The 15,981-nt window shown below is 35.6% G+C and overlaps 1 protein-coding gene across 1 annotated transcript in view; it reads left to right on the top strand.

Moving 5' to 3' along the window:
* The window catches only part of col4a6 (collagen, type IV, alpha 6), a 113,497-nt gene that overhangs the window by 67,952 nt on the left and 29,564 nt on the right, over positions 1 to 15,981 (top strand). The window contains exons 5-20 of the mRNA XM_062994254.1: positions 6,019 to 6,153; positions 6,498 to 6,542; positions 6,836 to 6,955; positions 7,043 to 7,099; positions 8,267 to 8,311; positions 8,510 to 8,572; positions 8,801 to 8,836; positions 9,140 to 9,184; positions 10,359 to 10,445; positions 11,123 to 11,176; positions 11,820 to 11,882; positions 11,977 to 12,021; positions 12,107 to 12,160; positions 13,214 to 13,283; positions 13,389 to 13,499; positions 14,555 to 14,710. Coding sequence (XP_062850324.1) covers positions 6,019 to 6,153; positions 6,498 to 6,542; positions 6,836 to 6,955; positions 7,043 to 7,099; positions 8,267 to 8,311; positions 8,510 to 8,572; positions 8,801 to 8,836; positions 9,140 to 9,184; positions 10,359 to 10,445; positions 11,123 to 11,176; positions 11,820 to 11,882; positions 11,977 to 12,021; positions 12,107 to 12,160; positions 13,214 to 13,283; positions 13,389 to 13,499; positions 14,555 to 14,710 — 1,186 coding nt within the window. The remainder of the gene's footprint in view (positions 1 to 6,018; positions 6,154 to 6,497; positions 6,543 to 6,835; positions 6,956 to 7,042; positions 7,100 to 8,266; positions 8,312 to 8,509; positions 8,573 to 8,800; positions 8,837 to 9,139; positions 9,185 to 10,358; positions 10,446 to 11,122; positions 11,177 to 11,819; positions 11,883 to 11,976; positions 12,022 to 12,106; positions 12,161 to 13,213; positions 13,284 to 13,388; positions 13,500 to 14,554; positions 14,711 to 15,981) is intronic.

Genomic DNA, 15,981 nt, shown 5'->3' with positions numbered 1-15,981 from the left:
ACATCCCTGACCAGGATAAAGTGGTTAGTGAAACTGAAACTGAGTGAGTGAATGAATGATTAAAGCAATATAAAGTAGCTGTGTTTCACTCTTAATGCATCATTTCTTTATAGAATTTGACAGGATTTTTGACACAAGTAAAACATTTAACCTTATATGTTCACTTTCTCTTGTGGAGAGACGTATTTGTTCTATTACATCTATTCTTGCAACAGTGTTGGATTAGTAAGTAAGTAAGTAATTAAAGTTTATTTATATAGCGCTTTTCTAGGACCAGGCCACAAAGTGCTTTACAATGAAGTAAAATATAATATGATAAAACACAAAATTAAAACTCATAAATGCAACACAATAACATAAATACATTAATACAATATCACAAATAAGACACTATAAATGCACTATACATACATAAATACATACATATACCCATACACAAACATACACATACACTTTTTACAAAGAAATTAGGTGTTCGTAAGGTTTAACATTCATTGAAATCTGCTTTCTAAACTAAAATAGTAATGATTGACACACGTTAAAGTACTTTATTGTCAGTGATTGAGTGACTGACTTTCTACAAATATGCATTAAGTCGTAGCTTGAGGGAACATTCTGTAATAGTTTAGGTATGCATGCAGAAAGTAAGGCTTTACGCACGGCTTATCATACCACTAGCAATAGAAAATCCACTGGTAATGCATGTACTGTGCCAAGACTTGTTTAAAGATGAGACTAAAACACAACAATGTTTAAAACGCTTTAGGTTTAGAAACGTGTGCAAACACATATATCCATGTACATACATGTGCATTGCTATGTATGAGTGTAAAGCAAAATCAAGCTATTTTTTATTCTTTTTTACCTGGCCTCTTTTAGGAAGCAGATAATTGTGTATTTAATAGACACTTTGCTGGGAATTTTTTTTTACATATAGATTGTTTTGTGTGTTAGGGGGTCCTGATTTTAGGGCATGTATCCTACAATGGATTAGTGTTCTTGCTCTAATTCATTAATTGTAGGGTCTGAGACACTTTTAGTCTGTGTGTGTGTGTGTGTGTGTGTGTGTGTGTGTGTGTGTGTGTGTGTGTGTGTTTGTTTGTTAAAGATCAACTCTGCCAACCCTCTATCTTTGCCACTCTCTCCCTACCTGCTAATGATTGACTGTCAGTCTTTTTTTAACTGGCCTGCTGCTTAAACAGTGCCCAAACAGCAATACATCACTCCTAAATTACAGCATGCCAAAAGCGGCTTGGAAGCTGGAAAATATAGATACTGGATTATGTCACCACCATTTGGCAGAGAATCAGTATTGCAGATGCTTTCTCAGGAATGTCAGTAAGGCTGATTGTTGTTGATCCATTACTGACAACTCTGCAATAAACCAATATGAGTTTTAAATATGTCAGTATTGCTTTGTCAACTTCAGATAACAAAACTAAAACTGATAACTGTTAGAAGAGACATTATTAGTGGTTAGTAGATGATGGAGATGTTATGGTTATGTGTTTTAAGGCAGTTTGTCTCCTGTGCTCATGTAAATAATGTTCTCAATCAAAATCAAATGCACTTAAAACGTTTAATGTCAGTAGATCCATCAGAAATAATACCAAATGTATATCAGTCTATTCCTTTATGCCGTTTTATATCTACAGGGATATCTAGTATCATATTGCTGCAGCCCTAATAAATGCAGAATATTACATTTGTAATTAAGTATCTGAGTGGACACTATATGTGTTGATGTAAGTGTAAATGTGTGACTATGTTTAGATATCTCTAAATAAGTGTGTAGTTTAATTGGAATTGTGACAAATAAAAGCTGTGACTATTTAGATAAATTTAGACCAAATTTATTTAGTCCAAATTTTACAAATGTTTTACAGTTTGGAAATAATTTCTATCATGGAAATCACTGTAAATCACTGCGACAATCAAATTCAAACCTACCTATTTAAGATTTTGTTCATATTTTGTTGATAAGTAAATAGCATGGTATAAGCCTTGATCTAAATCTTTTCTAAGGGGAATACATGTTTGTAAAATAATTATGTTATGCCAAAGTCTAGGAAATGTAAACATTTGCAATGGCTAAGGAACTGAGAGGTCGTATGTAAAAAAAACAAAAAAATAAACAATAGCTTTAACTGCCACTAAATAATGCTTTTTTAATTATAGGTAAAGTGACAAGTGTTTACTACCCTGTAGTTAAAGTATCAGACTGTTGGTTGGAAAGTCAAGGGTTAAAAGCTTTACTACCACCAACCAGCCACTGTTCGGCCCTTAAGGGAGGCCCTTGCTTGAACTCTATTAATCTTCTTGACAAATGTGACTGGTAAAATGTATTTTTTTTGTGTGTGTGTGATTGGTTGTATTCAAATAATATAGACAATTAACTTTTAATATGCCATGTATAACTTACATGAAAAAATAGCTGTAATACCTAAACATTCTGTAAAACAAATATTTCTCTACAAATGCCATTAATTGAATCAGGCTAATAGTGCTAACAATACAGACAGACCCAAGGAACATAAAACAGGACTCAGTGCCACTCTTTTATCTGCAGTGTCATCATAACGACATAATAAGTAGATAGTTTTCTGACGACGTCTGGAGGACATTCAAATCCAGGTGCTCAGAAGTGACCTCCAGAGCACACATGTAACCTCTCACATTCCTTTTACTTATAGCCATTACATACATTTACTCCCACTGCCAAATGCAACAACTTAACAATATAGCACATTTGGTAATGTAGTGTATATCTGTGTATGGTTTGATAAATTCCTGTTTCTTATTTGGTGGTAATACAGTCACATTCAGATTACCTGGGGAGACAGGAATAAGTGTCAGAGTTACTGGCAGTAAATATACTTACAACATTTATTGATTTATTTGTTTTTCTGACTTTATTCTGGATAGAGTCATGGAGATTCTGGAGTGTAGGCAAACTGAACACAAAATGATATTTACACCCAGGGCATTAAATGAGTCACACAATGTTTCTTTCACTTGTTTTTAGAAGTAACAAGAGCAAAGAATATTCAGAAAAAAACATAGACTAGGTTGCACATGCCTGACGCAATTAAACTGTATGTGTGGACTGAACGTGGGTTACTGTAGTGGACAGTCATAACCACAGTTGTAGTAGTGACTTTTAAAAAAAACTGTAATTTAGTAAAATAAAAATGTAATGGGATTGTTTTACTCATTACTTAAGTAAAAAAATCACACTGCTTAATAGTTTATATTTTGTTAACTGTTTAGAATCATGGGCGGCACAGTGGCTCGGTGGGTAGCACTGTCGCCTCACAGCAAGAACGTCCTGGGTTCAATCCCCAGACGGGGTGGTCCGGGTCCTTTCTGTGTGGAGTTGGCATGTTCTCCCCGTGTCTGTGTGGGTTTCCTCCCACAGTCCAAAAACATGCAGTCAGGTTAATTGAAGACATTGAATTGCACTGTAGGTGAATGGGTGTGTGTATGTGTGGGTGTGTGTATGTGTGTCTGCCCTGCGATGGACTGGCGCCCTGTCCAGGGTGTTACTGTGTGCCTTGCGCCCATTGAAAAGCTGGGGTAGGCTCCAGCTAGTGCGGGACAATAATTCGATATCGATATATACGTATATCGCGATAGAAAATGTTTCAATAACAGTGATATGATTTTTAAACAAATTCGATCGATATACATTACTTCAGTGCGTGATGAAGTACACCACAGGCACGAAGCCAGTGCTCAGCGTTACCGCTCTGATTATACGACGCTACCTACAACACGGTGGATATTAGCGGCAAAATGAGTTCAACAGCTGTGAGTGAACGAGCATCCACAGTCAGGGGCAGAGCCAGGGGGTGGCCGCTTTGCCGGTGTTACTTTTTTGCGGAAGCATTTCTGCACACAGGTGTTCCCACAGGGACGCAATTCAACAGCGCAGCTCAAGCATGTAGTTCTCCACCAAAACAGTGCAGTAACACATTTAACATAAATGTCAACCACCAACACTATTACAGAAGAAGTAGTACTACTGAGTACTAATACCAGTTATTAATATTACTTCTTATTAGTTGTGGCGCGCTACGAGTAAAGGCACCAACGGGATATTCGCGTTCCACTGTTGCCAGATTGGGCGGCTTTCCTCCTAATTGGGCGGTTTTTTTTTTTTCAGTTTAATTAACAATTTAATAGCATTTAAATAACACTTCTATTGAAAAGAGAATATTCCGTTTTAAGAAGCCCCAGCATTGTAGAAGGATATTAAAAATAAAGTCAATTTTCAATGCTGATTTGGCTTAATAGTGTTGGTCAGAATGTGTCATATTCTTGAAAGAAAATTAAAAATAGTTTTCCATGCATTCACACTAGCATGTTCTGGGGTTTAAATGAGTCCTTTTATATTACATATTTGAAAAGTTATATCACTAATAACGTCCATCTCACATCAGCTTACACAAAACAAGGAGCAGTTTCACATAATAAATATAATGATGCAATTGGTATAATTGCTGTAATTGCTAGGCTTGCTGTTTACTAGGAGTAGAAGTATTGAAGTAATAAATAAAATATTATTAAATCAATACCTTTAATTAATTTTCAACATTTTAACTGTAATGCTTCACCCTCGGTAGTTGAAGGAAAAAGAATCCGATTACAATTTTTTATAATCCTTTGCACAATGTTACCTCCAGCACTGGTACCAAAAGATTATGTTCAACAGAAGTAGGTCAGACAGATTTGTTTAATGCAAAAATAAGCAACTACTAAGAACCGTTGCTGAGACTTAAATGACTGTTATATAATTAACATGACATTCTTGGCCTCTGCATAAAACACCTGCTGTTTTACCACTCGTGGCATAATGCACTGCATTTACAAAGTAATTATTAACAACCATGAGAGAAAAAAACACACAGTTAATAAGATGATGAACAATATTTCATAGAATCACAAATATCACAAAAAGCAGGTAAACAAAAATGAAGAGGTAGGATTCAATACAAAAAAGGATTTTTTTTAACCTTTTATATATTAAGACCCACCTGTTTGTACTACAATGCAGTAGGGCATGTTTTATCAGGGCTGTTGTAACTTTTTGAGTCATATCTACTTTTCTTATGACACATAATTATTTTTGTAAAATTATAAAAATCTTGTTCCTTATATATTTTATAAATTAAATTATATCACAGTGAGTTAAATGAGGCATGGTGGCTTGGTGGTTAGCACTGTCGCCTGACACTGAGAAGGTCCTGGGTTCGATTCCCAGGTGAAGCGGTCCTAGTCCTTTCTGTGTGGGTTTTCTCCAGAAGCTCCAGTTTAGACAGTAGGTGAATTAGAGATACAAAACAGCCCGTCATGGTGTTTGCCATTTAACTTGAACTGATGAATCATGTGTAACCTGTAATTACCTGTCCTGTCATGAATGTAACCAAATTGTAAAACGTGAGGTTAAAATCCCAATGAATAAATCTTGGTTGCTTTGTTGACCACTAGAGGGTGCTTAAAGAAACAGTACTGTTTGTACAGACCGCCTTTTATCAAGCCATAAATGTTTCTATAGTGATTTTGTTTTATAAAATGCTAATTATGATGTGAGATTTTAATTACTTACTGCATATAATCAGGAATCTAATGGTTATTAATCTAAATTCAAAACCTAAATAATTGCAACCTAGAAATATTTAAATAAACTCATCCAAAACTTGGTCCTAGATAGCAAACTTAGAGTTAGGTGAAGTGTATTTAGGCCACAAAATCACCAATTTGCACAAGACCAAGTTGTACCCGTGATATACAGTAAGTGCACTGTGTTTGCCCCTAGAGACCTCTCCGCATTCTGGCAATTTAAAACATTCTTACACTAACACATAAATTATTGTGCCAATGCAGTAGATAACATGTCATTGTTACAGCATTTATGAATATACTGCATATTGAGTTTGTATTGTGTTAGCTCTTACAAATACTTTACTCCATCCTTATTAAAAAGGCTTTTTTCTCTATTTTTACCTGTTTTCTCAGGGTCGCCCAGGTGAATTAGGGCCATCTGGACCCAGTGGGCCCGATGGGTTTATTGGGAACATGGGACCAGTGGGGCCTAAAGGAGAAATGGGCCATGCTGGTCGCCCAGGACCGTCTGGACCCAAAGGAGACAAGGTGAATTTTAATTTAATTTGAGTTTCTCAATTTTTTTGAAACCAAAAAAAATAAAGACTGTAACTAATAATTGCATCTCAGATTTATGTATAGTAATCTAGAACACAAATAGTGTAGACTGTATTATAATGTATTTTCAGTTTGTCTCATGCAGAAATTATTTTGGAATTAAATGATACCGTAATAAAAATGTGTACTGAATGTCAATCTTTTTTTACAATCTAGCTTTTCCTTACATCTGTAAATACACCTGTAACACATGTAAAATTCATTGTGTGTATTGCTGGATGAGCCAGATAAGTATTGCTGTTATGTGTAAGTCTGTTCATTACATGTTTTAACAGGGTCCAATGGGGGTTCCTGGATTTCCGGGTATTAATGGGGTTCCTGTAAGTAAACAACGTTTTTCCCTCAGACTATAGAATGCAGAGCTTTTACAAATAATTTAACATGGCTAATTCTTAATTTAAATCAAGAATGGTTTGGGATATTTTGCTGTGCTAAATGTTTTGCTTCTTTTGCAAATGATAAAACCACAAAGTTGTAGGAACCAGCATGTCATTCAACTAAATTCAACTGCCACACTGATGGTTTTTACTAGTAATTTTTAGTTTGTATAAGATGAAGTTGCTTATTGATACATGTTGTATTTTAATACTTAATTAATGTAATGCTTTAACAGGGTCACCCTGGCCAGGAAGGGCCACGTGGATTGCCCGGAGCAGATGGCTGTAATGGAACACGAGGAGACCCTGGCTTTCCAGGCTTCGGCGAGGGAAGACCTGGCAACCCTGGATTTAGGGTAGGCATGCAAAACAGCAGTTTTTGATCTTATCATTTAGTTAGATGCTGTAGTGTGTAATCACACGACTTTCTTGTTTTGTTTTAGGGGTTAACTGGTCCCAAAGGGCAAAAAGGAGAACCAAGGTTGATTCAAGTATTCCCGGTAAATGAGTACCCTGTTTTGCCTTATTTTTGACTGACACTTTAATATCTACAGACTGTTGTGCATAATTTGGTGTACCATTTGACATTGAAACCTGTTTCTATTCATCTTTAATACATTGTTTTACAGTGATTTGATGTAGTGGCACAAAAACACTAAAAAGCAGCTATTTGCATAGTTCTGGGAACCCTAAAAAAGTTCACATAATTTTGTGTTAAGTGCAAAGTCACAATCTACGGTCTACAGCTCCTCTTTTGTGGTGATACTATTTGACAATCCCAGTAGTAAGGATGTGAGTTTTAAACTTATATTGACAGGAGCATCCAGACGGGTAAATAAAATATTTGAAGTATAGCAGGGAAGTGGTAGCCTAGCGGTTAATGTACTGGACTCGTAATCAAAAGATTGCTGGTTCAGGCCCCACCACTGCCAGGTTGTCACTGTTAGGCCCTTGAGCAAGGCCCTTAACCCTCAATTGCTCAGACTGTATACTGTTGCTTTGGAAAAAAGCGTCTGCTAAATGCCAAAAAGTATAGCTTTAATGCCTCTTGGCATAGATTTTACAAGTGTACAAGTATTCTTTTACATGTACTCTGAAAGAACATAGCATATGATATACAAAGTTTGATTTTGGTATTTGGAAAGTGAGAGACAATACTTTGACCGTGAACTTCCTGACGTACCTTGCATTTCCCCAACACTCAAGAGCTCATACCAGATACCAATATTTTTGTGCTTTTATATTTCTAACACATTGTTTTACTTTTTCTGACCTGAAGGGCAGTGATAGCTTATCAGTTCGCTGGTTAAAGCCTCACCACTGCCAAGTTTCCACTCCTGGGCCCTTGAGCAAGGCCCTTAATTGCTTGCATTTTATTCAGTTACAATTATATGTCACTATGGATAAAAGTGCCGGCTTTTAAACATTCAATTGTAAATGTAATGTTATTACTACATATCATCCTAAAGGTGTATGTAACATCAGTCATGCAACAGATATAATCTTATGAGTCAAGTAGATTCTAAAGTTGTAACAATTTTTGCTAAGGTATAATAAAGTATGATGCTATGCTGATGCTATGCTAAAAAACACAGAGCTCCAGCTCTTATTACTATATTTTAGTTTAATGTCTATTTGACTTTTTTCTTATTTCTTCCTATCTTCAGAATCCTGTTGGCCCTCCTGGCCTCCCTGGCCCTGCTGGTGAACCTGTAAGATTTACGTTTAAATCAAATTTTTTTATATAAAAGTAATACATGACAATTTTTTTAAAATTTGACATGAGGTCTGGTTAAAAATAAATGAAGTTTAAAAAAATGCAGTGCATTAAGAAAAGTGAAACATTTAAACTCAATGTGTTAATGATTTAACAACCATTTTTCCTCTTTGTAACGTTGTTTGTCTTTCAGGGTACACGTGGTCTTCAGGGTCATCCAGGTCCAAGTGGTCCTTTTGGTGTTGATGGTTTTCCTGTAAGTATCCCAGTCAGAAAGTTTAAACAGCTGTATTCATAGTTTTCACCATTAACTTAAATTATAAATTTTTTATTCCTTACCCCATTGGTCTGAATACCTATGTGTATGATTTCTTTACTGACAGCTTAATATGCATGCACACCTACACTCAAGTGCTCATACCATACACTGATATTATTTTGTACTTTATTATCTATTAATTGTTTTTTTTCTTCTGATCTTTAGGGCCCTCCTGGTCCACCAGGTCCTCCTGGGCCAAAAGTAAGTTGGAAGAGTGCATGAATTCTAATAGCTTAATAATTGTCTGGGAGAAATAATATAATATGCAACGAATAACACTTAGTTTCTAGTATGTATTTAAAATATCATTTTGTATGTTCTAGCTTGATAAATATATACTCTATTATTTGACTAAAATAATAATGATTAGAGAGGTGTTGGAATTGACATGTTGGGACACATATATGGTGTCCATGGATGCTAGCCTGTATAGAGGACATATGAAGTGCCAACAAATCCATCAAAATAGATAGACAATTAGTCAACATTTTTTTGTATTTTTAGGGAAGTCCTGGTCAAAGAGAGGAGAAAGGAGAGAGAGGAGAGAAGGTAATTTTTATATTTGATATAACTATATATTTGATTTAATTTCTAAAGGACAGTTTACCGAAATGCTGCTAAGTAAATACCTGTTATAATAATACGCATGGAGATACTTGCATTTTGTTATTCCCATTATGGTTACATTATACATACTACCTATTTAATCACTTTCATACTGGACTGATCTTTTTTAATCTTCCTTTTTTAGTTAATCAACAGATTACAGTATGACTATTTTAACAAAATTAAAGGTGTACAAGTAATGCTTTCTTTAAACGACATTACATGACAGTTAATGCCCAGTTGCCTTCTAATATGTTCAGCCATCTCTCGTCATGTCCTGTGCAGCTTGAGCACACGTTAGTGCTAGCATTTTTTTAGCAAGTTCATAGCCCTAATTTCGTTATCTTAATCATGATTTTATTTTGTAGGTAGTTTACCAATAGTTTACCAGTTGACCAAGTGCATAAATAGTTGGTTTATTTAGATAAATGTGTATTTCTAGGCAATACATTTTTCGAAATACATGTAGTGCTTCTCTGTAGTATTAATGTAAATTAATTTACCTTAGCAGACACTGACTGTGTTTTCTTTCGGTTAGTAGACAGTTCAGATATCCCATAAAAACATTGTAATGTAATAGTTTAAAATATGGCAATTATTTTGTCACATTTGGATAAAATCATTGAACTCCCATTGTGGTTACTGTTTCATTCTTGTGAAGGCATTACTCCTTCTTCCCCAACTTTCCCATTAATGTATCAGCTTTGGTTTATCAGTGGCTCCCTTATGGTGGGCAGTGGTAGCTCAGCGGTTACTGGACTAGTAATCAGAAGGTTGCCAATTCAAGCCTCACCACCATCAGGTTGCCACTCTTGAGCTCCTGAGGAAGGTCCTTAACCCTCAGTTGCTCAAATCGTATTTAGTCATAATTGTAGGTTGCTTTTGATAAAAGCATCTGTTAAATGCTGCAAATGTAAATGTAACTATCTGAAAATGTACTAGGTTTTTGTAAACAATGTCAACCTACCCTGTACTCTCAGGTGTATTAACATTCTGCTTTTATCCGGTTAATTCACAGATAATTTTTAGGTGAAGTGTGTTTGTAAAGACAAACATGTTCTTATTTCCTAGTCTTGTCAGCTTCTAATTTTTACTCTGTTTGTGTTGTGGATCTCAGGGAGATGCAGGTCCTCCAGGACCAAGGGGTACACCAGCTGCTCCATTGGGCTCACCAGCTATAAGCACAATTAACAAAGGAGAGAAGGTAACACACAGTGAAGTGATAAAACACCCTATGTCGGGGCTCTGTCAGGGTGAGAGTGATGCATAATGGGAGAACAGAGGGTTATACTGACAACTGAATGATACCCAAATCACTGACATTATAAGAGACATGCAATGCTAACATAATACAAAAACAGTTTAAACTCCTACACTCCTCTAACCTTTACCAAACTTCACCCTGTTCCCTCCTATTATGTCCAGCCATCCCATGTCTTGCCCTGTGTAAACTCTTTCTTGGTTTCCACATTCAGGAAGATGTGGGTTTCTCCAGTTCCAATACAATCAGTTTTTGCATAGTGCAGTGGTAGCTCAGCGGTTGACTAGTAATTGTAAGGCTGCTGGTTCATACCCCACCACTGCCAGGCTGTCACTGTTGGTCCTTTGAGCAAGGCCTTTAATCCTTAATTGTGTATGGTCACTGTAACTGCAAGTTGCATTGATAAAAGTATCTGCTAAATGTCATAAATGTAATATTTTTCAATACAGTGAATTTATTTACGCAGGTATTTTAGTAATGCACATTATGTGTAGGAACATTGTAATTGTAACTGTTATTGATTATTGTTTTTTCTAATACAGCTTTAAGAAGTCTGACTTTCGAAATTCTTACTTGGTTCTCTTCCCCTGTCTCTGCCTGTTTCTCTGTTTATTTCTTAGGGTGATATTGGTCCTGCTGGTGAACCTGGTAGGCCAGGATCCCCTGGACGATCAGTAAGTAACTAACAGAGCATTTTGTTTGTCTACATACACTTTGTGATATAAAAGTTGCTAAAATATGTAAATAATGATGCCAGATGGAATATGCTGTTGCTGGAAAATGATGGAGCAATGCAATGTATCTGCAAGAAGACCTTCCAAAATGATTTATTTTTAAATAAAAGCTTGCTTTGGAGTACATTATTCTAATAATACCAAAGCCATTTTCCAACAATTACCCTTAATTACAGTCACTATTAAATTATTGTTAATGCTTAATAAATGCTACATAGCATCTAACAAACAAAAGTGTAAATCAGTTATGAAGACAAAGTAACTTATTACATTGTGTACATTCATTTATTCCTGAGATTTACCCTGTAAATGGCATTTGCCTTGTTGTTATACAAAGCACATTTTGATCAGTCATAATCAATGACTCAGTAGTGCTGAAGCAGTGGTGTAAATATAGATAGTGTATTAATAATTAGAAATGATCATGTAAATTATGTAAATGTTATTGCTGGAGATGAATGGTACTGTTTGGCACTGTACAGTAGCCTCAGTTAAGCTATTATTTCAACTTTGTGAAATTACATGAACACAAAATGTGTGAGCATAAACCAAAAATTCATCATGGACATGTCTTTCTTTGCAGGACCAGTTTGGTTTTCAGGGAGAATATGGCGAGAAGGGTATTCCTGGTTTACCAGGTCCAAGGGTAAGCTTTGTTTTGGTGTCATGCGAAACTTTCCATTAAGACAAGTTCTCAAAATTGTCCTGATTTTTAATCTCTCTTTCATTTTGTTTTCTAGGGTCCTTCGGGTCTGAATGGAGAACCCGGAGACTATGGTCGAAAAGTAAGTCGAAATAAAAATAATAAAGTAAAAGTTATCCAACAGTATATTGCATAACCATATTTATTTTTTCTGTTTTATTCTATAGGGGTTTATTGGAGACCCAGGCCTTCCTGGATTTGCAGGACAACTTGGCCCTAAAGTAAGTAGGAAACTGTTATTTTACAAGAGAAACATAATTATTGTAATACTTCATCATTATTTGAACTAATCACTTTAAATTCAGTTAATTAGAATCGATATAATCACAATGAAATTACATAGTAGATTACACAGTCTGACAATTTTAAAATATATGGTCCTTTGTTTGAAATTCTTAGCAACATAATTTATTGTAATATTATACTTTACTGTTATTTTTACTCATTTGAAGACCTTTTAAATTATTCAATATTTTATTCATTATTATTCATTATTTTCTTTTATTTTACAGTATTTTACAGAAGATTCTATAGAAATATTTTAAAGACATTTTTATTCACAATTGTATGAAAATTAACTAAAAATCTCATTAGCATTTTGGGCCTATTCAAGTACAATACTTAAATTAATATTTATAATTTTTATTTATAATATTTAAATATATTAATTAATAATTAATGTTTATTTACATGGGGTTAATTAATTTTAGTAGGTAATGTCTAGATGATTTGGGTTTATATTTAACCCAGCACTACATAATACTGTACATGAAATAAAAATAAAAAACTTAGCCCAGGTGGCACAGTGGGATATTACACTAGCACACCATCGATGAGATTCTGAACTGCTTGGTTCGAAACTTAGCGTTGCCACCGGTCGGCTGGGTGCAATCTAGCGGGCATTATTGGCAGTGCCTGCAGCAGACACATCTCTGCTAGGGTGGGATGACCGGAGTATGTGGGTGGGGTCCTCAAACGCTGTGTAAGGACCCTGATTGGCAAATAAAGAGGTGCCTGTGCAGAGTGTATAGGTGAAAAATGGTTCTGCTAAGGGCTACACGCGGGTCGGAGGAGGTGTGAGCAGCAATATACCCACCTCGACTGCAATCAGGTATCCCCCAGCAGCGGAAGACAAATTGACTACACTAAATTGGGGAGAAAATGCATAAATAAAATAGAAAAAAAAAAAAACTTAATAAAGCAGCTGGGGATTTGGTTGTGTAATACCTGCAGTACCATGTGGCTAAAGGTTAAAGACTGTGTCTGGGGTCTAGGGTTACAGGGGAGACCCAGGTCCACCAGGACTGTCTGCCTATGAATATGAACAAGGAAGAGCAATTCCAGGTAGTTATTATACCACTCTACACACTACATTCATACTTAATGACTTTTTTACACTTCCATACCTTAATACAAAGTACAAAAAAACCTTTCTGCTGCTTTTCACAGGTATACCAGGCGATCAAGGTTTTGCTGGTTTTCCAGGCTCAGTAGGAGATGTGGGTCCTCAAGGGCTTCATGGATTTGATGGTCTGCCTGGAACTTCAATCATTATCCGAGGTGCCAATAATATACTACACTGACCTTTTTCTGCAGCATAGCTTAGTTAAAGATTTAGGAAATCAGTGAAAGATGCAAAAGCCAACATCTGACATGGTATGGGGGTGCATCAGTGCCCACAGCATGAGTGACTTGCATACGTATGAAGGTGTCATTGACACGAAGGGGTATATTTGGATTTTTGAAAGGGCATATGTTGCCATTAAGGTAAAGTCTTTCCCCCAGAAGTTATTACATAGTTACAAGAGTGGAGCTTTCTGTTGCTAAAAAGAATGTTGGTGATTGGTGGTCCAACTATAAATTTACAGAGGGTCAAGCAATAATAATTTAATGGAGGACCAATTTCAAATGACAGTATAACTGACCAATCAAATATTTACTCCAGTTGGATGGAGAGGATTTGCATAAAGAAATTAGCTATTTTGTTAGGTGATGACCCTCTCTGTGCTGTTTGCTCGTTGCATTTCTAAGGCTGAACTATTATCTTTATTTTTGTTTCTTAACTTTTTCAGTACTTTAGGAGAAGACACAGTGAGCTATACAATTTTTTTCAAACGATGGAAGGGGGTGCTGAGGTTTAAGATTCATGATTTTGCAACTGCTTACATGATAGTTCGTTTTAGTAGCAGCAACTACTACCAGTACCCTGTTAAACAAATAACTTCCCTAGGTCTTCGAATTTACTACCACAGATTACTGACTGACTCATGCCATGTATGGTTGCAATGTATCCGACGATAGCGCTGTAGATAGTCATGCAAACTGTCTTCAAACCGCACTATGAGGACTACTGCACTACTGCAGCTACTTTACATTTAGTTTTGGAAGGTGGAAGAAGTTATACAAAAAGTAAACTGTAAATTAAATAGAATATGTAATTATTTATGCTATTATTATCCTATTATTAAGTTATTTTTGTGTAATCTTTACATTTAAGGGAATTGGACACGAGTAGCTTAGTACATCAAGCTTTGAGTTGTTCATTGTTAGATTACTTAGGTGTATGTCAATCTGCTGATTTTAGAAACATTTTACTAACTGTTTTATTGTTTTAGATTATACAGGTTTGCCTGGATTTCCTGGTCCTCTTGGGCCTAAGGGTGACAAGGGAAGTCCAGGTCGTCCAAGCTACGGTCCTGAGGGTCCACCAGGAAACACAGGTACACGAGGACCCTCAGGCCCCCCTGGACCTCCAGGCAGAAGTCAGCCAAGTAGGTTTTTTCTTTAACTGACTTGCAAGACATTATGGATTATCATACACATACTGGTGTATATTGTGTGTATATTTATTGAATGACCAAATGTTAGTGGAAATTGATTGAAATTGTTAGTTGAGGCTGTTAGTGGTGCAACAGATAGTTTTTGCCCTGTTGTCTAAGTGATGCAAGTGTATGGCAAAGCCAACAATTACTGAGAGTCCAGGAAAGGCCACTCTGGTGGTAGGGTGGTATTTTTCTTAAACTTTTTGCCACTTTCCCAGTTTCCCAAGAACATTTAGAATTCCAAAAGTGATCAGTGATCATAAGTAATAAGTTCTGAGTAATAATAATTTGGGTGTCAAGGACAATTAAATGATGCACTGACTGTGTTTTTTCCTGTGGGTAAAGATGAATTAGTTGGTCCATGCCGAGAGGTGACTATAGTGCCTAAAGGTAAAATAATTCAAGGTAGTCTGTATTTAGTGGTTATATTGCATATCAATATCATAATAAAAAACCCACGTAAATCAAGCAATCGTACAACTCAAAAATAACTCTATATAATATATAAATATGCGCATAAATCAAAAACAAATCTATATATTATACAGATGTGCTTTTAACCAGTATTACTCACAAAACACGCTTTATAAAGGTGTCTATTTCTGGCTTGAAAACAGAAGATGGTCACTGAAAATAGACACTTATGCTAAAGCATGTTCGGGGGGGTTTCACTGCACAATGTACATGAACATTAGACAATGAAACATTAAAACTGTGCTTGAACAACAGAAAAGGATAATCTAAAGTTTTTACGTTACGTATAGAAGATCATTTTATTTTTCATCAGAAAATGTAATTAAACTTTCAGGGCAAAATAATTTTGACAAAGGTAGGTCCTAGACCCACTGTGACCCTAATCAGAATAAGGCAAAAACTAAAGATTAATAAATATTGTTGTATCATACTGGCTACCAACATCACTTGGTAATAGTTTAATAGTATTTTCATAATCCATTTACATATTCAGATTTTTTGTCCATTCATGAAACTGAGTTTATAAAGTTTAAAAGCATTCAATTACTGTTGTTATTTAGCAGCCAACACAAACTGGTCCAGTCAACAAATCAGTAGCAGAGTTATTCCAACCTCCGCCATTGTTTTATGCTGGAATAATGATTCAGTCACATTTGCTGTTATCACAGAAGTAAAAGAATGTACTAGAACTAGAAGCTAAAGTCTTGTACATTGCTGTTATGTTCATTAACTGTTTTCAAATGTGC

The sequence above is a fragment of the Trichomycterus rosablanca genome, chromosome 4 (assembly GCF_030014385.1).
Source record: "Trichomycterus rosablanca isolate fTriRos1 chromosome 4, fTriRos1.hap1, whole genome shotgun sequence".
Taxonomy (NCBI): domain Eukaryota; kingdom Metazoa; phylum Chordata; class Actinopteri; order Siluriformes; family Trichomycteridae; genus Trichomycterus; species Trichomycterus rosablanca.
This window is presented reverse-complemented; position numbering and strand designations above follow the sequence as displayed.